A 24400-nucleotide genomic window follows, 5' to 3' on the forward strand; every position below is an offset into this window, starting at 1 on the left:
AGGGGAGAATTTCAGCCAGGGTTTTCTTTTGTATCCATCAAAGCACAGTGGTTTGTACACAGTAGGTGCTTTGAAGGATTTGGGGGTTTGGGGAGGAGACGTATTACCTAGTTTCAGTCGCTCCCGAGCAAACTCCCACTTGCTGGCATCATAAGGGAGCCGCTCGCACTGCTCATCCAGGGGAACTTCATCGGGGTCCATGATGATCGACAGGTAGTCAGTCTTTACTTCAGAAGAAGACTGAAAAGAGAAGAGACCTCAAAGTCACCACAAAGAAAACAAATTTCAGATATCCAATTTAAAACAGTATTTGGTAGCTGGGCACTGATGGCTCATGCCTATAATCCTAGCTACTCAAGAGGTTGAGCTCTGAGGATTGCCATCCAAATCCAGCCTGGGCAGGAAAGTCTGTGAGACTCTTATGTCCACTTATCCACCAAAACACAGGATATTGGAGCTCTGACTCATGTAGAGCACTAGCCTTGAGTGGAAAAGCTAAGGGACACTATTCAGGATCTGAGTTCTAGACCCAGTACTGACACAAAAATAAAATAAAATAGTACTAACACCTGCTGCTCCCTGGGGTCATTTGGTTGCAAATGTGTGTCAGGTACAGAGAGTGCCCCTACATACACACACACACACACACACACACACACACACACACATCCTTGGGTGTGCAGTTTCTATGATACAACTTTCTTTTCTCACACAACATTTCTACTAGTACTGGCTTTCACATCCCATATTAAATAAATGTACTCTCAAATTCTCCAGTGACCTTGTATATGTAAAGTATTTCAGGAAAATTCCAAACAGTGGCTAAAAATAGCTTTCCATGGCATTCTTTACAATACAGATGGGCAGCCAGCCAGTGGGGGACACTGTGGCTTTTCTACGTTTATAATAAAGGCAAGACACTGGGTGCCAGTGGCTCACATCTGTAATTCTAGCTACTTAGGAACTGAGATCTGAGATTGTGAGTTGAAGCAAGCCTCAGCAAGAAAAATCCATGAGACCCTTATCTCCAATTAATAAGCAAAAAGCTAGAAGTGGTGGTGTGGCTCAGGTGGTAGGTTAAAAGCCTTGAGTGAAAAAGACAAGTGAGAATGTGGGGCCATGAGTTCAAGCCTCAGTACTGGAACACACACAAAAATAAATGAAATCAAATCAAATAATAAAGGCCAGATGGGGCAAAGTAAACCCAAGGGCCCTTATGAAATACAAGCAACACTCAAGGACAGACCTCTTAGTTGCATTTTCCTTCCTCGAAAGGCTATTGACTCCATTAGTGAGATGAGCATAGAGCTTATCCTATTCTCAGAACTGTTTTTTCTAAGAAATGGAAGTTGATCATTCCAAAGGCTAAGGAGTAAAACGGGACTTAAGACATTCCCAGGACATTCTGCATCTATTAGACCATTGGTAAGATATCAAGTGAATAAGATAGGGATGTGCCTTGAAGTGCTTGTTTTCTTGGTAACACAAATCAAGCCCAGAAAATACTCTTTTAGTCACAGCATAGATAATTAGATTTGCATTTATTGGCAGATCTATTTCAATGAGTTCATTTCCTATTAGTGGACGAATTTACAGCATCCGTGCCTACATTTCTGAAGGCAGACTCTTGAGCAACAGAAAGGATCCTTGCCTAGAACTGAACATCCCTGAGGTGATTTCAATGAAGTTGGGGCTCTGCTTTGGGACTTTTTCCCTCACCAGGCTCAGAGCTGGAGTGGCGAAGACAGCCTTTCCATACATGCCATTTCTCATTGCCACATGCTTCAGCTCTTACTCACCCCGTTACGGACTGCCACAGCTCACCTCATCCATCACTTATAATCGTCCTTCTCACAAAAATTATCACTGAAATGTGTAACAAATAGCCTAAGACAGAAAGGCTTGACTGGCTTCATCAAGGATGAAAATGAACGATAGGGAACTCATTCATCATGAACTGCATCTACCATTGGTGTTAGACTATTAGGGACCAGCCAGCCTGTCAGCCTGCAGAAGAGGATAACTTCCTCTACCAGCTGCTGGTTGTTCAGGAAACTGGAATAGTTGTGTGTGTGTGTGTGTGTGTGTGTGTGTGTGTGTGTGTGTGGTGCGCACGGGTGCATGTGCGTGAAACTTGGGTTTGGGTTAAGAGCTGGGACACACTGGCCCTGAGCTTAATTAGAGATAAGAGCCTCATGGGTTTTCATGCTACAAACTGAAATCCTCAGATCTCAGCCTCCAGAATAGCTAGGATTACAGGTGTGCACCACTGATCACTTTTATGACTAAATGTTTCAATTCTAGAATGGTCCAAGATTGTAAGAAAAAGTCTCCAACCCTCAAAGAGCACAGGATAGCTGAAACCTAGCATGAAACCTAGAATGAACCTTGGGTTCATTCAGGATGTTGGCATGGATGGTGGCAGTAATACTGACAGAGGTTAGGGAACAGGTGCAGGGTGGCGGTGGTGGCGGTGGTGGTGGTGGTGTGTGGAAGTATCCCCCATGTAGGTAGCATCAATGGGATTTTGTAGTTTATCTCATTAGGGGAGATACCACACCAAGCTTAAGTCAGGGCTTCGGCAAAATGTTGACAAATATTTATTCTTGCCATTGACATGAGCGCTGAACATTTTCTAGGCTCTTGGCATAGAGGCCAACCGCCTGGATTTGAGTCATTGCTGGACTTCTGAGCAGCCACATAACCCGGGACAAGTGGCCGACCCCCTCTAACACTGTTTTCCTTATCTGTAAAGGAGTGAGTGTAAGGTATCTCCTGGGGTGGTTGTGACTATGAAATGAAATAATCCACATAAAGCTGTTAGACTGGGACCTGGTTTATAGCAAACATCAAAAAGTGCTCATTCTAACACTGGCACATGGCAGGGATCAAAGAGGAAAATATATATACTCCTTATCAAATAAGGAATTTCCTTTGCAGTGAAACCACATGGAAGTATTTTTGGATCCCTTGCTCCTCTTGCCTCCAATTGGTTTTGCCTTCCCTCTCAGTCCTTGTTGATTTTGCTCCTCCGGGCTCTTTCCCAGTCAGGGGTGTGGCCTGTGGCAGTATAGGAAGGCGCAGGATGGACTGTGATTTTCTATTTTCCTACCAGCTACAACTTTCAACGTCTGCCCCACGCTTGGCTTTGTACATCCTCTACAGGTTTGGCAAGTCTTGCTTTTATATTTTCCCCAGATAAAGTGTTTTCTTTTAAAAAATCATTACATGGCTGTTCCCAGTGGCTCACTCAGGAGGCTGAGAAATGAGGATCATGATTCAAAGCCTGACTGGGCAGGAAAGTCCAAAAGACTCTTATCTCCATTTACCAGAAATCCTAAGGTGGAAGTGTGGCTCAGGTGTTAGAGCTCCTTGAGCAAGAAACCTAAGGTACAAAGCTCATGCGCTGAGCCCAAGTCCCAGTACTGGCACAAAATAAACAAAACTAACCAAAAAAACCTGAAAAAAATTATTACATAAAAATTTTGTTTCCTTGCCAGGCGCTGGTGGCTCACACCTGCAAGCATAGCTACTCAGGAGCTGAGATCTGAGGATCGCAGTTCAAAGCCATCCTGGGCAGGAAAGTCTGTGAGACTCTTATTCCCAATAAACCACTCAGAAAACTGGAAATGGTGCTGTGGCTCAAGTGGTAGAGCGCTAGTCTTGAGCTGAAGAGCTCAGGGTCAGTGCTCAGACCCAGAATTCAAGCCCCAGGACCAACAACAACAAAAAAAAAGTTTCTTCTGAAAAGTAATGGCTCTATCACATCTCAAAACCAACTATTCCATCTGGCAAAAGGCTGTTGTGACACATTTACTATAGGGAGTGCCTGGGAGGAGCATGTTTTTGAACCATGATCCTAGATCTCAGCTTCAGGAGTAGCTAGGATTACAGGCGTGGGCCACTGGTGCCTGGCTATCTACCATCATTTCTTATTTGGACTACTTCCTACAAGCCTTCTCTTAGGTGTCTCTATTTACTCTTCCTTTCTTGGTCCATTCTTCTCACAGCAGCCCAGGTAATCTTTCCAGACACATATTACTTAATATCCCTCCTTCCTTAAGGCTTTCAGAATATAGACTCTTCTTGCCAAGGCCCAGCCTGGCCAAGTTTTGCAGCCTGATCCCGACCTTGCCTTGGCGGCCTCACCCCACGGCTGCTGCCCCTTGTTCTTCCCACGGCGGCTTTATTGATCCTGGTGGTGTCTCACTCTTAGTGTATTCCCTCGCCTGCCCCAGCCACAGACATTCTGTTCCCTCTGCCTCAATACCTCTTCTTCTCTCCTTTGCCAGACTTCCTCTCTGACACAGCTTTGGGTCAGCCAAGTCTTTCAGGGAATGTGACGTGTTAGTCTGACACTGAATAATGTGGTTTGTCACAAGTCAGTCTCCTCCCAGTCTGTACCCAGGGGTACTTGCCCATCACTGTCACCAGGACTGGCACTCTGCACTGAATAGGTACAGAGTAAATATTTCAGGCATGAATAAATGAATGAATAAATGAATGGTTTTACTCTTCCCATTGGGTTGTGGTGAAGCAAGTCACGTTGCATACCAAAATGCAGATCCCACAATGTTACAGTAGGGCCCAGAGTATATAGAACAATACATACTCAATATATTATGGACACACAAGAAAAGATACATGTCCTTACTTATATGAACATAATATTCCAGAGCCCAGGAAGAGGTGAGTTTTTGTTGCCCTTTCCTTGTATTTCATATTGAGAGTGAAACAAAGAAGACTTCACAGGACCCATGCTAAATTTAATTTTAAAGACTCGGGCTGGGAAGGTGGCTCAGTGGTAGAGCGCTTGCCTTGCATGCCTGAGGCCCTGGGTTCGATTCCTCAGTACCACATATGCAAAAAGAAAAAAGCCAGAAGTGGCGCTGTGGCTCAAGTGGTAGAGTGCTAACCTTGAGCTGAAGAGCTGAGGGACAGTGCCCAGGCCCGGAGTTCAGGCCCCACGACTGGACCCTCTCCCAAAAAATAAAAAGATTCTGTATCAGGGAAGTGAAAGAACAGGGTTCAGGTACAGTGCGCACTATAAATGGCAGAGCGGGCAGATTAGAATAGCTTAAAAACAGAGAGCATAATGTTCTTACCCTTTTCAGTTTTCGGATAAACAAAGTCAGCAGGAGCCAGAAGAGGGTGGCCGCCACACAGGTACACGTTAGCGTGATCAGCTCCAAATTAGACTTGTCTGAGGTTCCTGGAGAAAGACAATCACCAAGATGGCGGCTTACAAAGAAATCCTCCAAGCTAGGTGTGGCGGTGAACACCTGTGAACCCAGCACTTGAGAGACACTGAGACTGAGACCACGGTTTGAGGATAGCTTGAGTTATAGAGTGAATTTGAGACCAGCCTGATGTATGTAATGAAACCATGACTCAAAAAGCCAAACACCAAAACCAAACCAAACCAAACCATCACCACCACCACCAACAACAACAACAAATGCAAACCAAACCAAATCAGAAAAGAAGAAATGCTCAGAAACATTCAGGCTGTCTGTGTTTTAGAAAAGAGACCAATATTCTTCAGTGGTTTACCCTGGTGAAGGCCATTTCCTGGCTCAGAATGAGTCTCTGGGATAGACTTACCTTTTAAGGCTTATGGTATGACAAGGAACATAGTAGTATTAAAATGAACTCACACATGAAAGGCTTTCCAGAAATTCTGCTCTTGAGTTTGCAAACTTTGCAATCCCAGAGATAGCTAATTAAAGAAAAAAAAATCAAAGGAGAAATTAAAAATGTGACAAAATTAAGGCAGGAACAAAAGCTCCTTCAAGTGCTAAATCTGGAATATGTTAAATCTCCCTAATGGGTTTTAGAGGAAATTCTAAAGAAAAAGAAAAAAAAATGACATAAAAGAGATCCTTTGGGACTCACAAAGTTCTTCAAAGTAGATTTTAAAAATAAAAATAAAACTCAAGGACTGTCACAATAGCCTGCTTTGCTCCTTTTGGGACAGCCACTCCAACCCACCCCATAGCAGGCTTAGCTATGCCTGACTTTGTCAGCAGCTGGCTGGGCAGGCTGAAAGAAGATACAAGGACTGCTAGGCTAGATCCTCTTTGGGATTACAAAGCTCTAAAGCCAAACAGTGCTCCTCCAAGACCAAAAAGAAAAGACCCAAAGTATTCAAATCATGTCTCCAGAAAGTGACTCTGGAATTTGTAAAGAAATGCCCCAAGGGAGGGCATTGATTCCAGTGGACAGTTCCCCTGGAATTCTAAGCAATGTCCTCACCCTTTTAGTTCCATTAAAACAAGACAGAGGTTTACACTAAGGTAAGCCAAGAGATATTTTCTTACGCGTGATGATGAGGTGTTGAACAATTACTGTGTTCCCATGACCACCCTATGAGTAGGTAGGTGGCAATGTATAGCAGTTCCCTAGGTGAGGATTTTGTCTTCTAAGTTCTTTGTTTCAATTCAGCAGACAGGTGCTAAATCCTGCCTCAGGCAAGGAAGGCAGGGACTGGATGGAGTAAGAGGAGTTGCTACTTTGTGTGTGTGTGTGTGTGTGTGTGTGTGTGTGTGTGTGAGTTGTGGTGTCTGAACTCTGGGCCTGGGCATTGTCCCTCAAGCTCTTCAGCTCAAGGCTAGCATTCTACCACTTGAGCCACAGCACCACTTCCAGCTTTTTCTGTTTATGTGGCACTGAGGAATTGAACCCAGGGCCTTATGCATGCAAGGCAAGCACTCTACCACTGAGCCACCTTCCCAGCCAGGAGTTGCTACTTTTAAAAAGCCCCTTCACACCTAACAAATCAATTCACTTTTTAAAAAGCTTCAGAGGATCTGGGTACTGGTGTTTCATGCCTGCAATCCTATGTACTCAAGAGGCTGAGATCTGAGGATTGTGATTCCAAGCTAGCCTGGGCAGGAGAGTCCCTGAGACACTTATCTCCAGTTAACGGGAAGTGGAGATGTGGCTCAAGTTGCTGAGCACCTTCCTTGAATGGAAAAAGCCAAACAAGAGTGCAAGGCCAGGATCTGCAGAGACAGAAGCAGAGGTTGGCATTGTAGGTCATGGGAACAGACCATGAGGGCCATGGCAGTATGACAGGACCCACGGCATAGAGGGTTTGGAGCATCTGAATGAGATTGCATGCTAAAATAAATGCTACAGGCGGTCAGAGACAATGAGGGTCCCCTGTCTTGCATCACTGCAAATAGACACATTGGAAACCTGTGGATAACAGCAATGGTACTCACTGAGTGCTTGCTATTCTGGGACTCTGATAAGGATGGGCATGTATGTGTGTTCACATTGATCTGTGAGCTGGATAATGACCATTTTATGAGTGAGGAAATTGAGACATAGAGTGATTAAGACTCTTGCTCAGTCACATAGTCTGCAAATGGTGGGCCTGTGATATAAACTCAGATAATCTGACTCAGCCTGCTTAACCACCATGCATCTCAGGGCACATCACTTCCTCTTTTTATCGTCTGGGCCTTTATAAGTACTCCATTAACCACTTCTGATTGGCCATGTTCCCTGCCATAAAGTGTCTTCAGTTTGAAGGGGAAAAGGACATGTCCTTTCTCATCCAGTCCATCAGAGTCTTGCCCATGCCACTTTCACAGCTTAGGAAACCGTTACCACTTCTCCTCCCCACTATCACTGCCTAGGGTAACACTCCATCTGTTCTCACTGGAGCAGCTGCTGTAGCCTCCTCCACTCCTGCAGCAGGATGCTCTTTATTTTGCATTTTTATTTGTTTGTGTGTGTTTGAGTTGCGCATGTACGTGTGTGCGTGTGTGGATACTGGGGCTTGAACTCAGGGCCTGGACATTATCCTTAGCTTTTTTGCTTGAGGCTAACACTATCACAGAAGCCACAGACTGATCTGGTCAGGTCACAGATCCAGTCCTGGTGTTCTTTTGTCTGGGTTCTAGCACTTGCTAGTGCCAGGCTGGGTGGGTTGCTCAGTGGTGAGCCATGTGCTTAGCATACTTGAGGCAGTGTTCTGTCTGCACCATCACAAAAACATTAACTAAATCCTTAGATCTTTCCTTTCCTTTTCTTTTTTCTCTTTGTGCTGGACTTGGGACTTGAACTCAGAACCTAGGCCTTTGGCTCAAGGCTAGTGCTCTACCATTTGAGCCTTAGCTTCACTTCTGGATTTTTTGGTGGTTAATTGGTGATAAGCATCTCATACACTTTCCTGCTCATTCCTGCCCAGGTTGGCTTTGAACTGCAATCCTTAGATCTCAGCTTCCTGAGTAGCTAGGATTATAGCTGTAAGCCACCAGCATCTGATTAGATATTTTATTTATTATTTTATTTTTTAAATATTTTATTGTTATTATAGAGGTGATGTACAGAGGGGGTTACAGTTCCATAAAACAGGTCATGAGTATTTTTCTTTTTGAACCATGCCAACTCTTCCTTCATTCTCTCACAGTTTTACCCTCCTGTTCCCACCCACAAGTTGCTTAGTTTATTTTCAACATAGTGTTTACTGAGTACTACTGTATTTGTTCACCCTTTGTCCCTTTTCGGTCTCCCCCTCTTGTCCTCACTATTAGTTTTATTTTTTGGAGGTAATGGGACATGACCTCAGAGCCTCATGCTAGCTGGTCAGGCACTCTACCACATGAGTTACACATCGCAGTCCTAATATTTTCTATTTTATTATTTGTTTTTTTGTTTGTTTTTGCAGTGCCAGAGATGGATTTTTATAACTTTACACATACTAGGCAAGCACTCTCCTACTGAGTTATATCTCCCTCCCCCCCACTCTTCCTAGGTCATTTATACCCAGCCTTGGCTATCTCTTCAATTTCATCTGCTGGCCAGATCCTGTTCCTCTTACCTCATTCCTCAGGATGAGTGAATGAATGGATAAGTTTCGTTTTGCTTATCTCCAAAGAGTCTGGTGAGGCTTTCAAAGAATTCAGGGTCAAATCCCTGTTCTTGCATGTTAGCCCATTAAACATAGCCTACCACCTAAGTCTCAGATCTGTTCTAGAGGCTGGTGCACAGTAGTACTTGATAAGATGGTAGTGTGCATGTATGATTATGCATGTGTGAGTATATATGTATATGTTCTGTACAGCAGCAGAGTACAGGACCAAGGATCTTTGGCTCTTGCCACCTTGCCAGTGTTTAGGAGAATACAGAATGCCTGGCACATAGAAGTCACCCTAAATACAGTCACTGAGTCAATTTGCGGACTTGGCTCCACTTGCTGTCTGTCAGTTTTGGGGTTAAGTTTCCCTGAACTTCAGGAGACTGAGCACAACTTTTGTTGAGATTGAGAGCAACTTCCAAAGTGTGGTCACCTCCTCTTTCGCTATGCATCCTCAATGTGGGCTGAGTGTAAGCTTGAGATCATAGGCGTTTGGATTTCTTCTGCAGGTTGATGGTGAATGCTGCTGTGTGACCTGCCCAAGACACAGCTCAGTGGCCTCTGGCTGTCACAGATGCTGATAGCATCTTGATACATAGTACTGCCTGTGTGGACTCTCTACATGTGCTTTCCCCATGGAATGTGCTGCAGGAAGCCCCTCTGATTGTGGGAACTTTCTCCCTGCATTTTGTGGGGCAGGAAACTGACCCCAAAGTCTAATTCCACAGTCCTTACTCAAGCAACATTCCTGTCGGAGAGAATGTGTTTGTGTGCAAACACTTCCACATGGAAGGAGTAACTTCATGAAAAAAAGCTCCCCAGATGAATGTGTGTTGGGCAGGAACGATCTATTTAATGTTAACATTCATCATTACTTAACGAAAAATAATCACATTTTTAATGCATGTATACTCTTCTCTCATTTGATGGAGACTAATTGAAGCAAGATCTCAGGTGTCTACTCAACAGTCAGACAGCCATCCATTGGCTTAACCCCAGCTCGGCCTCGCTGGTTGAGAGTGAAGAGCTCAGTCCATGCGAGAGCACAGCTGCATGTGGCAAGGAAAAGAAGGCTAGTGGAAACATAGGTGGGACTTGACAATAATTAGGAGTGAGTGCGGGTTCTCAGGGACATCATTCCTACACAGTGTGTGCAAAAGGCCAGTAGGAGGACATAGGACAAGCTATTTTTATTTATGATTCTGACAAGAACGTGGGCAATTTGAGGAGTGTATGATAATTGTGCCTTTGGTTACTGCCGCCGCAGAACAGAATATTCCACATCAGTCCCCTCCTAGACTTTATCCCTCTTGGAATAGAAAGGGCAGGTGCCACATCGGGTAGACAGAGGGTACTCAAAGTCTCTACAACTACACAGTGTCCTGAGACTTTCTGATGGTAATGGCTCTCTGTATATACAGCCTGGGTCAGATGGTCTGGTAGCTCACACTCTGGCACGTGGCATTCTTATGGCATCAGACTGCTAGAATTGTAGGCAACAGAGCTAATAACTCAGTTCATTAGCTATAACAAACAGTTTCTCAAGAAGAGAAATATCAAGACAAGCGGGTATGGTGGCCTATAATTTCAGCTATTTTGGAGGCAGAGAGAGGAAGATTTCAATTTGTGGTCAGCCCAAGCAAAAAGATTACATAGAAAGATTCAATCTTAAAATGATAAGCCAGACATGATGGAATATGCCTGTAATTCCAACTATTTTGAAGGCAGAGATAGGAGGATTTCTATATAAGCCCAGCCCAAGCAAAAAAGATTAGAAAGATTCTATCTTAAAAATGAGCTAGGCATGGTGAAATATCCCTGTAATTCCAGCTACTCAGCAAGCAGAGGTAGGAAGATTGAAGTCCAAGGCTGGCTAGGACAAAAATGTATGAGATCTTAGCTGAAAAATAAAGTAAGTCAAAAAGAACTGTGATGTGCCATGGATCAAGTCAGTAGAGTACTTTCCTATTAAATACAAAGCCCTGAGTTCAATCCCAAGTACTGCCAAAACGGAGGGAAGGAAGAAGGGAAGGAAGGAAAGAAGGAAGGAAGGAAGGAAGGAAAGAAGGAAGGAAGGAAGGAAGGAAGGAAGAAAGGAAGGAAGGAAGGATAGAAGGAAGGAAGGAAGGAAAGAAGGAAGGAAGGAAGGAAAGAAGGAAGGAAGGAAGGAAGGAAGGAAGGAAGGAAGGAAGGAAGGAAGGAAGGGGAGTAGCAAAAAAAAAAAAAAAAAAGAAAGCAAATGAATGAATGAACAAATGAACACCTTGGCCCAGAGCCTGCCTTAACTCAGACTAAGCACCAAATCTATTAGGAATTGGCAAGAAGCCATTATGTGACTCAGAGAATAGTTGGGTCACATAGACAAGAACAAGAGCATCATGCCTCAGTTTCCTCATCTTTAAGTAGTAGAGAGAAAAGTGTCCCAGGTAAAATGTGTACGTCTGCTATAATCTATTTGAAGGCTGCTTCTTTTACTTCTTTTTCCCCTCCCCCCACTTTTTTGGAAAATTACATTTTAGATCTCAAGGCAAGGATAATGTTTTTTTCCCCACATCCAATTATGTTGTATGTATCACATTTTTTTTCTGCCTAAAACAATTCAGATTGACACAAGTACTTCGCTTTTTTTTTTTTTTTTTGCTCCTACTTTCCCTGAGAAAGTTGCCTGGCATAACATGATGGTTGGTTCTGTTGTTATTGTAATTTCTGGTAATATAGGAACAAAACTTCATTTTCCATGTCTACCATTGACAACCCAGAAATTCTCAATAAAAACTATATAGGGATGAGCCGGGCGCTGGTGGCTCACGCCTGTAATCCTAGCTACTCAGGAGGCTGAGATCTGAGAATCGCGGTTCAAAGCCAGCCCGGGCAGGAGAGACCGTGAGACTCCTATCTCCAATAAACCACCAGAAAACCGGAAGTGGCGCTGTAGCTCAAGTGGTAGAGCGCTCGCCTTGAGCTGAAGAGCTGAGGGACAGCGCCCAGGCCCAGAGTTCAAGCCCCATGACCGACAAAAAAAAAAAACTATATAGGGATGAAAAGAAACTGAATCAGCCACACCTAGCCCTAATTCTTGGGGTTCCTGACCAACTCAGGCTAATCAAGCAGTATCATTTCTTCTTATGTCTAAATCCCAGGTCCCAGTTACGATGTGTTTTCACTACAGCTTGCTGAAGTACAAACTTGGCTTGCAGACCTTTCTGACTGCTTAGACATCTATGTACACCAACGTGAGCCCCCTCTTAAGGACAGAAGCTTATGAAATACTGAATTCAGATGATAGTTGAAGTTTGTTTGTAAGAGTAATTTTAGGTAAAGATATTTAGATTTGCTATGTGTCACAGTATTTCTGGAGCACAATGTTATTAAAATAAGGTAATCTTAAGTCAAGCAAGGGTTCTGTTGTTTGGAACACTATGTATGTGACATTCCTTCAGTTTAGGCAAAGTATGTGACATAGTTGGGTTGAAATGGAATTTCATATGTCATATGGATAAACCCAATGTTTGCTAATGCATAGAGAACTCTGTTTCAACTCTGTCAATCCTTCCTACAGCCCTGAAAGGATTATTATCATTATTTATTTATTTATTTTTGGTGCCAGCTATCTACCACTTGAACTACATCTTCATTTCCAGCTTTTTGCTGGTTAATTGGAATAAGAGCCTGTAGACTTTCTTGCCTGGGCTGGCTTTGAACTCTGATCCTCGGATCTCAGCCTCCTGAGTAGTTAGGATTACAGGTGTGAGCCACCAGAGCCCAGCACAAGCACCTTCTTCACCACTACGTTATACTGCTTTGAACTTGGACAGTAGAGTGCCTTGGCTAACCATGGTTCCAATTCTCAGCTCTGCCACTAGAAAGCATGACCTTAGTTGTATGATCTTGACAAGTGTTTTGCTTTGCACAGAATAGGATTGTGTCAAAAATAAACAAACAAGACAGTGCAGGCTTCAAACGGTATATTGCATGTTTAGTAGTTATACGATGTAATTACATAGATCCAGGCCTTCACAGAAATGAACACTTTTGTGATACTATATGCTGATTCATAGCAGAGAGGAATTAGGATGGGTTTTCGTGTGTGTTTGTGTGTGTGTGTGTGCTTTTTTGGTGTTGGAGATAAAACCTAGAGCTTTGAGTTTGCTAGGCAAGCATTTTACCACTGAGCTGTATCTTAGCTCAACACTGCCTTTTTTGTTGTTTTGTTTTGAGAACTATCTACAAAGAGTTTAATCCCTTGATTAAGGGAAAATTTTTGTCATTGTCTGGAGTTGAAATAAGACTTACATATCCCTGAGCCCCGATCCCATGTGTGGAGTTAGTAAGCAGGAAATCCCTCAGTTTTGAGCAGTTATATCCAAAGGAGAGACATTACCACACCATACTCATGTGAATTTGTTTATCACACCCATCCTCAATGCCAGGAGAGATATGGGAGTGAATGTGGAGGTAGAATTCAAGAGGAAAGCGCTCAGGTGGAGGCCAGGCAGGGATCAGAGGAGGGTCAAAAAAGAACTGAGAATTGAAAGCTGGCTAAAGGTAATCAAATTGTAAAAGCTAGAGACTCAGGGCGGTTTGATTTTGAGCTTTCTTTTTTTTTTTCTTGACTCTTGAAATGTTTATTAGAGAACATAGTGTATGCTTTCTATTGAATGATTCCTTTCTCAAGCAGTAGTGTGCAGTTGTTGTGGCACAGACTGTAATTCCCACCATGGCCATCTCAAGAATTGAGACTCCTGGGTCCTGAGGAAGGTATTCTATGTATTTGTCATCTACCTGTTATTCTCAATGCATGTTCACAGTGGCATTTGCTCTTCAAATTTGTGCCCTCCTGTGTAAATAATGAATGATGAACTAGTAAGGCCCAAATCTGTTATAAGAAAGACCTTGTAGATGGTATGGTTATTATTATTATTATTGTCAGTCATGGGGCCTGAACTCTGGGCCTGGGTGCTGTCCCTGAGCTCTTCAGCTCAAGGCTAGCGCTCTACCACTTGAGCCACAGTGCCACTTCCAGTTTTTCTGCTTATGTGGTGCTGAGGAATTGAACCCAGGGCCTCAGGCGTGCAAGGCAAACGCTCTACCACTGAGCCACCTTCCCAGCCCCCAGTGTGGTTTATTATTTGCAACCATTAAGTGAAACTCATCATCAAATCCTTGGATGAAAATGTGCCCCGCTTGCACCATCACAGTGCATTGAATGCAGAGCACTGTTTTAAGTTCAAAATGATCCTGGATGCTCACATTTTTACTGTTGGTCTCCATACTGGAGCTTCCCCTTTGAGGGCTGCACGTGTACTCAGGCCCCATCCAAACCAAACAAGACCTGTGATTATTTAAAGAAGCTACTTTGACTCCACAGTCCATTCATCCTTTGCAGATATAAAAATAACACATTGTTTTATCTATGAGTATAAGAATCCTTTTTCAAAGGAAATAAAAAGAGCAGACAGTTTCCTTCCTGGCACATTCCTGAGCCTCTTTAAATCTGTTAAACATAGCTACAGATACAACTCGGGTGCCTGGTTTCATTTCCCAAACTCAATTTGACAAGATAGGGTGGTGTGAAGAGACCACATACATCTAACAGGAAATCAGACCTAAAGCTAGAGGACCAGAGTGCTCTAAATAATGATTTAGGCTCTTCAGCAGGAATCTAAGTCTAGAATTACTCAGTAGTTGATAACTACATTCACCTGTTATGGACAGCCCAGGATTGAACTTACTTGGTGAGCCCAGAGCACCTCTGTTCAAGATATTGCAGACAACTTGTACATGTGACCTCTCCTAAGTCTCAGTGGCAAATATTCTTCCTATACTAAATGATGTCTTCTGTGGGGCTGAACCCTATCTCTGGGAAATCTTATGGCCATTTCTCTTCCTTCAGTTATCATGTGTGTTGTGTCAAAGCATGAATTAAAAATCACCTCTATGAGAATCCTCCTCAATTATTTGAAGAAAACAGTCGTGTTGTATCCCTTCTGGGCTTAATATTCTCTGTTTCTGTCTCTGTCTCTCTGTCTCATGATTATTCTATTTGTCTATCCAGGTAAATGGCTCCATTTGTTTATGCTTCTCTTACACATGGCACAGGATTTCAGATGTATTTTCATGACTGCTGACCCATGTGATCTGTTTTCTCTTCCATCTATAATTTTTTTAACACTGCAAGCATTTTAATGATTATTGTGGAGCATACATTTTGGAAATTTACTTCAAACTGTAACAAGTTTAAACAAGTGTTTATAATATAAAATAAAATAAATATAATATAAAATAAAATAAAACCAAACATAAAACTTGCTTCAAGTGTGATTTGCACCTAGACCAGTATTTCCCCCTCCCTTAATATATCTTTTATTTTTGAGCTGCACAAACACACTTAAGAATTTGATCTTTAGCAGGACACTGGTGGTTCACGCCTGTAATCCTAGCTACTTGGGAGGCAGAGATCTGAGGATCACGGTTCAAAGCCAGCCCAGGCAGGAAAGTCCATGAGACTTATATCTCCAATAAACCACTCAGAAAGCCAGAAGTGGCACTGTGGCTCAAGTGGTAGAGCGCTCACCTTGAGCTGAAGAGCTCAGGGACAGTGCCCAGGCTCAGAGTTCAAGCCCCACAACTGACTAAAAAAATAAAAAAGAAAAAAGAATTTGATCTTTGTAGTATGACATTTAGGAAATAAAATATGCTCCCACCTCAAAGAAAAAAAAAGGTTGCACATGATTATATGCCAAATGAAAGAGAGAACAGTAGAATACTCTGATAGTGCAGGTGCCATTAAAAAGGAAAAAAAAAAGCTTGAGATGCTCATTAACTCTCTATGTCTTAAGGAAGCAGGATTTTTGATGAAGTAGCTTCAAAGTCAGCAAAACAGGGGATCAATGATGGCAACTGTAATATATGGAATATGAAATAACAAACTTTATACAAATATAGTCTAACTATAATTTTTAAGCAAAGAAGTTGGGTACAGTCATTACTGTGAGAGCAGAGGAAGAAATACAGAAGAAGACAAGGGAGTAGAAAAAGAGAGGCCATGAATCACAAGTACTAATTCTGGAGAAAATTCCAGGATGACATGCCAGTCATTCAAGCTTATTATTGTCCAAGGGGATATCCATGGAAAAGGTTCAAAGTAGCTCATGGCTCACTGCCTTCTGTCTTCCTGCCTCATCTACCTGGCCAGTACAAGCCTCAAGAGGGCTATTCCACAGGTCAGGTCACACTTCATGTTCTGTGTGTATGTGTATGTATATGTGTGTGTATGTGCGCATGCATATGTGTGCGTGCCCGTGTGTGCATGCGTCTCCAGGGAATGCTGTTACCCTTATTAGCAGCATTGTATAGTCTGTTTTATCCCAACCTACTTCCCTGTGGGAGGTACCTACAGTGGGTGTTGATGTGGTTCACATTCACCTCAGTCTTTCAGCTATGGTTTCAAAGGCACTGAGTTTACACTTCCATATCTTGTGGAATCCAGCACAAGTACGTAACAGCCAGTTAGTATGGCTTCTCGCCATTGTTCTAAACCAGTGTATTGATCTAGATCCTTTTACTTTTTTTCTGACATGAAATGGTAGTTTCTAAATGTACTAATCCTACAGAAAAATGTATTAAGCATTCCCAGGATAGAATAGAATAGAGAGCCACTGGGGAATGAGGAGCACAAAGGGAGATGGTGATAGAGAGATGGCAGATACCAGAGGGAGAGTGGGATATGCAGTGGGAGGACAGAGACCGTTGTGGAGAGGCCGTGAGGGGTCTGTATATGTCCTGAGTCTCCAGCCATGCGATGGATGGGTGAGCAGGGAGCTGGAGAAGGAGCCTGCAGGAGATCGTGGGTGTGCAGAGGAGGATAGGAGCAGTGGAGAGCCACTGCACGAGGCTCCGATGGGACGGGGCACCACTGTGAGTGTAGGGTGGTGGGTGAGGAGGATCAGTGGTTATATTGAAGAGATGATGGGTTTGGATCTGCGGCAGTGGTAGCCACATGAACGGTGCAGGTGGAATCACTTCTTTTCTGAAGCCTCCACGATAGAGGCCACCAGACACACAAACGACCAGTGGCGTAGCATTCTTTCTGTCATGTGACTTTTCCCGAGAGCGTGTGAAGGAGGGAGGAGTCAAGATAAGGAATTAAGATGCAGGAATGAAGAGAAGACCAAAACGGGATAACTGACCAAAAGGGGTAAAGGCCCAGCTTTATTCTAAGACCTGTGGGCAGCTTCTGAAAAGGGAGAATAGAGGAAGGGTGGGCAAATCCAGAGGATTTTACCAACATGCACTCACGTCTCACCATGTGTCTAGATGACTGTGAGTAGCTTACCTAACCTCTGTGTCTCCATCTTACTCAGCGATAGAGGGAGGATAACACCAGTGACTTCTTTGAATTCTTGCAGGGTTCATAGGTTAAGTATTGTTGATTCTTAGTATCCTACAGGGATACTGGTTTAAATTACTTCTTGTAATGACATATAATAATTAATACACTTGTATACACTACAGTATGTACTATGATTTTCATAGCACTTATAATGTATGATTTAGGGCAACTGGACAAGAAAAAGTCCGTACCTATTCAATATACACACAGTTGTTTTGTCCTACAGATTTTCATTCCACAATGAATGGTTGAATCTGCTGGTTTCAAACTTGTGGACCTGTTTGTACTGTTCAGTGTCTAGAACAGTGGCTGGAAATAAAGATATTAAATGGATATATTTCCTGCTGAGTACTGATGATAGGAAAGGGGTATTAAAGTATGTCATATAGTTTCTGGCCTCAAAACATTTATAGTTCCATAGGGAAGAGAAGCATGACATCAAAATAAAACAAGGTAATTCTAGAACCCTTGTGTGAGAGAGCAGAAGAGACTGAGTGTTGGGCCAGCTGGAGGATGGGATATCACAGGTAGAAAGCCCTGAAGCCAGCCTCAGAAGACAAGGAAGATTCGGCTGGAATTGGGAATGGTCAGGGCTGTGGGATGCACATCACACACAAAGGCCACACGAAGCATTCTGGAATGAGTCAGATTCACCAATGGCCACAGTTGCTGGGAGGCTCTGGAGAGCAGTCATGTGACAAACCCAAGGTTCGTAGATGTCAAAAAGCATAGGTTTAAGTGAATAGCAACTAAGAAACCCACATCAACCTGGCAGGAGAAGAGAAGACCTACAGACACAGAAATGGCTCAGCTTCACATCAGGCTTCTCTGAAGCCATCAGATACCTTGACATTGCTACTTCCAGGCTCTGTGGAGCAGGTGGGACCAAGCCCCTGGCAAGACAAGACAGCCATACCAGGAGTTGAGGGGTCCAAAAAGAACAGCCGCTATTCACCTTGGGTCTGCCATTGCAACCGTTTGATTTCTGCTCCTCATTTCATGTCTCTCTGGACATTCATCATGAGCAGCCCACATTTTAGATGGGGTTGTGAGGACTTAGGGGAAAGCACATTTCACTCTTAGGATGAGGCAAAGTTCCTGGCTTGGCTCAGCCACTCCTGAAGGCCATATCTCAAGCCCTTGTTAAAAGACAGAGGAGGATGTGTTCAAGGGAGATGCATACTTAATAAGCTGGTTTCTCTATGTGTGAATAGGAGAGTTGGAAGAATACTCTGGAAGGATCACTTGGGGAGACAGATAGGAGCATAGCTAAGGATATTTGGGCAATGCCACACTCTCACTTTTTCTGGAAGTAGACATTTGTGGAAGAGTGGTTTCAGTGTTTCAGAAGACTGAAGTCATATCCTTGTAAAAAAAGGGAGATGGTGTTCAGTTTTAAGGGATCTGGAAGGATCTTAGAGGATCTGACTCACAATCTGTAAGCAGGGTAAGTTTCCAAGGCAAAAGAATCAAAGTACGAGCACATTGCCTTTGTCCTAGTTTTTCCCCCAGAAGTTCTTGAATGTTCTGAGATAGACTGGTAAGTGTTTGAAAATAAGCTATTGAACAAATTACAATGTTGGACCTCAACATGCTATTGATATTTATCTCTAGCCGGCACCAATTTGATATTTTATGATGTTGTAAATTTTATATTTTGGATGGTTCCTTGTATTGGAAAATTGTTTTGTTTTGTTATATTGTGCTGGGGCTTGAACTCAGGGCCTGGGCACTGTCCCTCAGCTTCTTTTGCTCAAGGATAGCACTCTACCACTTGAGTCATAGAGCCACTTCCGTTTTTTTTTTTTTTTTTTTCCTGTTTATGTAGTACTGAAGAATTGAACCCAGGGCTTCATGCATGCTAGGCAAGCACTCTATCACTAAGCCGCATCTGAGCCCTTGTATAAGAAAATTGAAAGCAAAGTCTTAACTATTTTCCAAATGGAAGCCACATGGACACAGCCAGGGTAGCTTTTGGCCTTTTGGTATTTTGCTGTTCAACAAGCTGAGGTCTAGAGAGAGGAAACCCTGGAATAATCTGGTTTTTTAAGTGTTGTTTTTCTCTGGTAATAGCTTGCACCTATTCCTATTTAAAAACAAAAACAAAACAGCCAGGCACAGATGGCTCACGCCATCCTAGCTCCTCAGGAGGTTAAGATCTGAGGGTCACAGTTTGAAGCCAGCCAGGGCAGGAAAGTCCATGAGACTCTTGTCTCCAGTGAACCAGCAAATAGCCAGAAGTGGAGCTCTGGTTCCAGTGGTAGATCACGAGTCTTGAATGAAAAAGCTAAGGGACAGCACTCAGACCCTGATAACTTATGGAACTCAGAAAGTCAAACAAATTTAACAATTTCAAGTGTGTGGCTCCTCCCCTTGTTCCTGGGCCTCCCCCTTCCCTCTTTTTTTTTTTTTTCATTCTTCTTTGACTTATTTCCTACAGGTGTAGACTGCTATGTGTCAGCCGCCCAGCAGGGATCCGTTCTTCCAGGAAGCACTTCCCCACTGAGCTCCTTTGGAGCCCAGGCTTGTGAGGATGCTAGCCCATGTCCTTGCCTTGTCCAGTGCCAGACAGAACGGGACAGCATCTTCCCAGAGCCGAGGGGAGTGGGAGGTCAGGGAAAGGAACAGACGTGGCCAGCTGGCTGCAGGGGACCGGGAGGTGGGAAGTTAAACAAACAGGGAAACAGGTGTATGCCGAGCATCTTGTTGTTTCCCCCCAGCTGCTTACCTTGCACGGTGAGGTAGGCTGAACTTTCTGCGGCCCCCTTCTGGTTGGTCGCTCTGCACTGATACACACCTTCATCCTCTTCTGTGACTCTCTCAATAAACAGCGTGCTGTTTCCTGGTCCTAAAATAATTCCTGAGGAGGGAGAGATGTTTGGATTAGCCAGACTGGATGACAAATGCAAACAGCTCCTTCTGTAAGCCAAGTGTGCGGCTATCCTATGCATCGGACAGGAATCCGAGCTCGCTTGACCCAGTGACCTGGTGCAGTGCTGCTCACTTGTCTCCTCTCTGTCTGGCTTTTTTTTTTTCTTGGTGCCAGTTTTAGGGCTTGAACTCAGGACCTAGGTGCTGTCCCTGACCTTTTTTGCTCAAAGCTGGCACCCTACCACTTCTGGGTTTTGGATGATTAATCGGCGATAAGGAGTGTCTCACAGACTTTCACCCCAGCTGGCTTTGAACCTCGATTCTCACATTTCAGACTCCTGAGTAGGAGTACAGGCATGAGCCATCAAAGCCTGGCTCTGTCTAGCTTTCTATCAGCACCTTCATTACCATACTGCTATGTACCATTGGGGAGACATGAGGGGGAGCTGCCACAGCCCTCATTGAAGTCACGGATATGGAGGAGCTAGCGGATCTAGTAATAATCACACTTACTCTGTGCTTACCCCTTGTGCTCAGCACCCTGCAGCACAGCCTCCATTCCAATACATCTCGACATTCCCAACTGCCCTAGAAGGCAATATTTTCTCTTCTTTACACACAAGGAGAATGAGTTTCCCCACAGTCAAGTAACTCACCTAAGGGCTTTATCCTAAAGCACATTTGTAGTGCGGGGCCAAGAGAAATCATGTTGATTTTGTCATGTACTTGGTGGAATCATGCATAGGACAGTGATAAGGAGTTTGGGGTTGGTTTGAATCCATGCTATATCATTACAGCTTGGTCACTTTAGGCGAATGACTTATCCTTTCTAACTTTCATTTTTTTTTAAATTTAATTTAATTTTATTTGTGAACATACTGTACAGAGGGGTTACAATTACATGGGCAGGATAATGCGTACATTTCTTACCAAGCATTGCAGCCTCCTCCTCTAACTTTCATTTTTTCTCAGTCTTGTAAAAAAATATTTATTTTATAAGTAGCTGCACAAAGAGGTTTCAATTCCACAAGTCAGATTGGGAATACAATGTATCTTGATCCATTTCACCCCTTCCACTGTTCTCTCCCATCTTTCTCCATCCCATCTATACCCACAAGTAGTTTTCTCAATCTTAAGATTAAAAATGGAAGAGGTTCCTTTTCACTAAATGTGAAAATGAATGGCAAAGCGCATGGCTGGTAAATGCAAGTATTAAGTCGTAAGAGCCTAGTATGATGGAGGGAATATTTTGAACTTCAGACCTTTGAGAGGCTCCTAGACCAAATACTATAAGCATGCATTTATTGCATAGTTACTCTGCTGTCAGTCTGAATTAGAAACTTCTCTGTAGCAGGCTAAGATGTGACATCTGGAGGGATGGCTAGGAAAATTAATTTCTGCAAAACATCCATATATACATACACATACATATATGTTCCTTCTGTCTCTGTCTCTATCTCACACACAAAACATCATACAGAAATTGATTGTATGAGTGAAAATGAATAAACATAGGACCATCTACTAACCAGATACAAACTCTGAGAAAGGAAAGAATGGGAATAAATCCTCAGGGAAGGCTGTTAGGAGGATAGGGCCTTAAGCCAAGGTTTGAAGAATTCTCAGAGGTTAAGTAAGAAAGGAAGGCTTGATGTTGGCAGGTCTATGCATTGAGGGGTTATTCTGGAAAAGTGATAAGTTGCTCTTGACTAAACTACGGGTTATACTTTGTCATTTAAATAGTTTATACTTCTGACTACAAAAAATGCAACTGCGGGGCACAAGTGGCTCACACCTCTAATCCTAGCTACACAGTAGGCTAGAATCTGAGGATCATGGTTTGAAGCCAGCCCAGGCAAGAAAGTCTGTGAGACTCTTATCTCCAAGAAACTATTCAGAAAAAAAGCCAGAAGTGGCATTGTGGCTCAAGTGGTAGAGCGCTAGACCTCGAGCAAAAGAAACAACTTCTAGGCCCTGAGCTCAAGCCTCAGGACCTGCACACATGACCAAAAAAGATGCACTCAATTCTAGAAAATGTGAGGTCTGAACTCTGGGCCTGGGCACTGTCCCTCAGCTATTCAGCTCAAGGCTAGTGCTCTACCACTTGAGCCACAACACCACTTCCGGCTTTTTTTCTGCTTATGTGGTGCTGAGGAATCGAACCCAGGGCCTCATGCATGCGAGGCAAGCACTCTACCACTGAGCCAACTTCCCAGCCCCTAAACATCTATAATCTTATCTCCCAGCTGTATTGTATTTTTCCCTTAAGTGCTAGAGATCAAATCCCTGGCTTCATATATACTAGGTAAGCACTCTACCACAAACAGAACCCTTTTAGTCTTTTTCAAGTAGACTTTCAAAAATACAGTTTGTTCATGTCCCAACTACTTTTGAACTCCTACTATGTACTGGGTAGTAATACTCCAGATGCTGGTGATATAATAATCAGACAAAATCTTTGTCTACAAAGGGTATAAGTTCTAAGTTTAGGAGTACTTAATACAGAAAATGTAATTTCAGGCAACAGTAAAGTCTATGAAGGAAACAAACCAGGTTAAGAGGATCTTGGGTTTAGGAGGATCAGGTACTTGTGATGCCTTCAGAGGAAGTGACCTGCCCTGTGGGATGGAAAAGAATAGGCTGGCTAAAGAGCTGTAAAACAGCATTCTAGGCTCAGAGAATGGCAAATAGCCCCTTTGGCAGGAACGCTTGTTTAAGAAATAGCAAGAGCCAGATGAAGTGGCTTGCACCTGTAAAACCAGCTATTTTGGAGGCTAAAATCAGGAGGATTGGGCTTGAGACCAGCTTGTGCGAAAAGTTCATGAGACTCCATCACAACCAATAAACAGCTGAGTATGGAAGTACACATCTATCATCCCAGCTAATTGGGATTCATATATAGAAGGATCATCATCCAGGCCAAACTGAGCAAAATGTGAGTCCCTATCTGAAGAGTAACGAGAGCAAAAAAGGCTGAGGGCATAGCTCAAGTGGTAGAGCACCTGCTTAGCAAGTTTGAAGCCTTGATTTCAAATCCAAAAGAAAAAAAAAGGCAGGGTCCAGATTCTTCATGACTCCATAGTCCATGGTAAAGACTTAGAATTCTGTTCTAAGTGTGGTTAAAAATAAGGCCAGCAGAGACAGGTCTCGGGGTGGAGCTCAGTGGCAGAGCGCTTCCCAGCATACACAAGGCCACAGGTTCCATCCCTAGCACTGCAAGAGATAAACAAAAGCTTATTGGAGGCTTCTCAGATAGTATGGCCACCAGGTGGAAATGGGAAGAGCAGGTGGTGGCTTCTTAAGTCTTCCAAGGAGAGCAATGGTGGCGTGAACCAGTGCAACAAGAGATAAAGGGCTCTGGAGAGTGCTTTTGGCTCGTGTATAAACTGGTGTGTGATCAGGTGAATGTGCAGGTGAATGGCTTAAGCATGAGAAAATGATGGTGGAAATGACTGTGGGAGAGCAGTTTGGAGGAGACACATCAAGGGGTTTGCTGTGGTCTGCACACTTTCAACTCCCGATGGGTATTACACATGTAAAGGGAAAAAGGGAACCCAAGGAGGTGTGGATGGAGTCAGCACACAGAAAGACAAGTGAGGACAATGTAGGGAAAAGGTCATGCACAAGTGAAGATAGAAGAGGAGAAGGCTGAAGGCCAAGCTTGAGAACTTTAGAACAGGAGGAGCCCAGGAGAGGAGCAGGGAGGAACACACACAGTGTGGCTTTTAGGATCCAAAACTCTGGCACAGGAGAGGGCAGTCAGCTCCGATCAGTGCTGCTGAGAGACTCGGAGGGAGGGAGTTAACTGTCCACGATAAGCCAGTTCAGGGAAGTGTGAAAGAAAAGTCAGAGCAAAGCCAGGGGAAAGAGAGAACTGACCGAGTGCAGATGGTAAGGTTGCATTTCAAGGGGGTGACTGGCAAATACCATGGAAGGAATTATTTTTCAAGATGTGATACTTTATAGCTTGTGTATGTGCTGATAGAAATAGCCTGGGAGGGAATGAACTTGCCAATGCAGGAGACAGAAGGATAGTGCCCAGAGCAGAGTTCCTGGGGTGAGAAAACTGGAATCCAGAGGCCAAGGTGACCTGGAATAGGATCAAGGACAGTCAGGGTTTTCTTTTTTGGTGGTTTTTGAGACCATATATTGTATAGCTCAGGCTGGCCTTAAACTTGCTATGCAGCCAAAGCTGGCTTCGTCTTCTCTAGTGCCATTGTAGCTGGCCATTTATTTCAAAGGAAAGATGAGAGGTATGAAGAGACAGG

General features: G+C 43.5%; 1 protein-coding gene across 1 annotated transcript in view; it reads right to left on the reverse strand.

Moving 5' to 3' along the window:
* Nucleotides 1-24400, reverse strand: part of Flt1 (fms related receptor tyrosine kinase 1) — a 184212-nt gene that overhangs the window by 42399 nt on the left and 117413 nt on the right. Inside the window, exons 15-17 of the mRNA XM_042685381.1 lie at nt 19990-20121; nt 5106-5212; nt 108-240 (exon numbers count right to left, since the gene is read on the reverse strand). Of these exons, the coding sequence (XP_042541315.1) occupies nt 108-240; nt 5106-5212; nt 19990-20121 (372 nt within the window). The remainder of the gene's footprint in view (nt 1-107; nt 241-5105; nt 5213-19989; nt 20122-24400) is intronic.

The sequence above is a fragment of the Dipodomys spectabilis genome, unplaced genomic scaffold, assembly GCF_019054845.1.
Source record: "Dipodomys spectabilis isolate Male_0828 unplaced genomic scaffold, ASM1905484v1 ptg000095l, whole genome shotgun sequence".
NCBI classification, from domain to species: Eukaryota; Metazoa; Chordata; class Mammalia; order Rodentia; family Heteromyidae; genus Dipodomys; species Dipodomys spectabilis.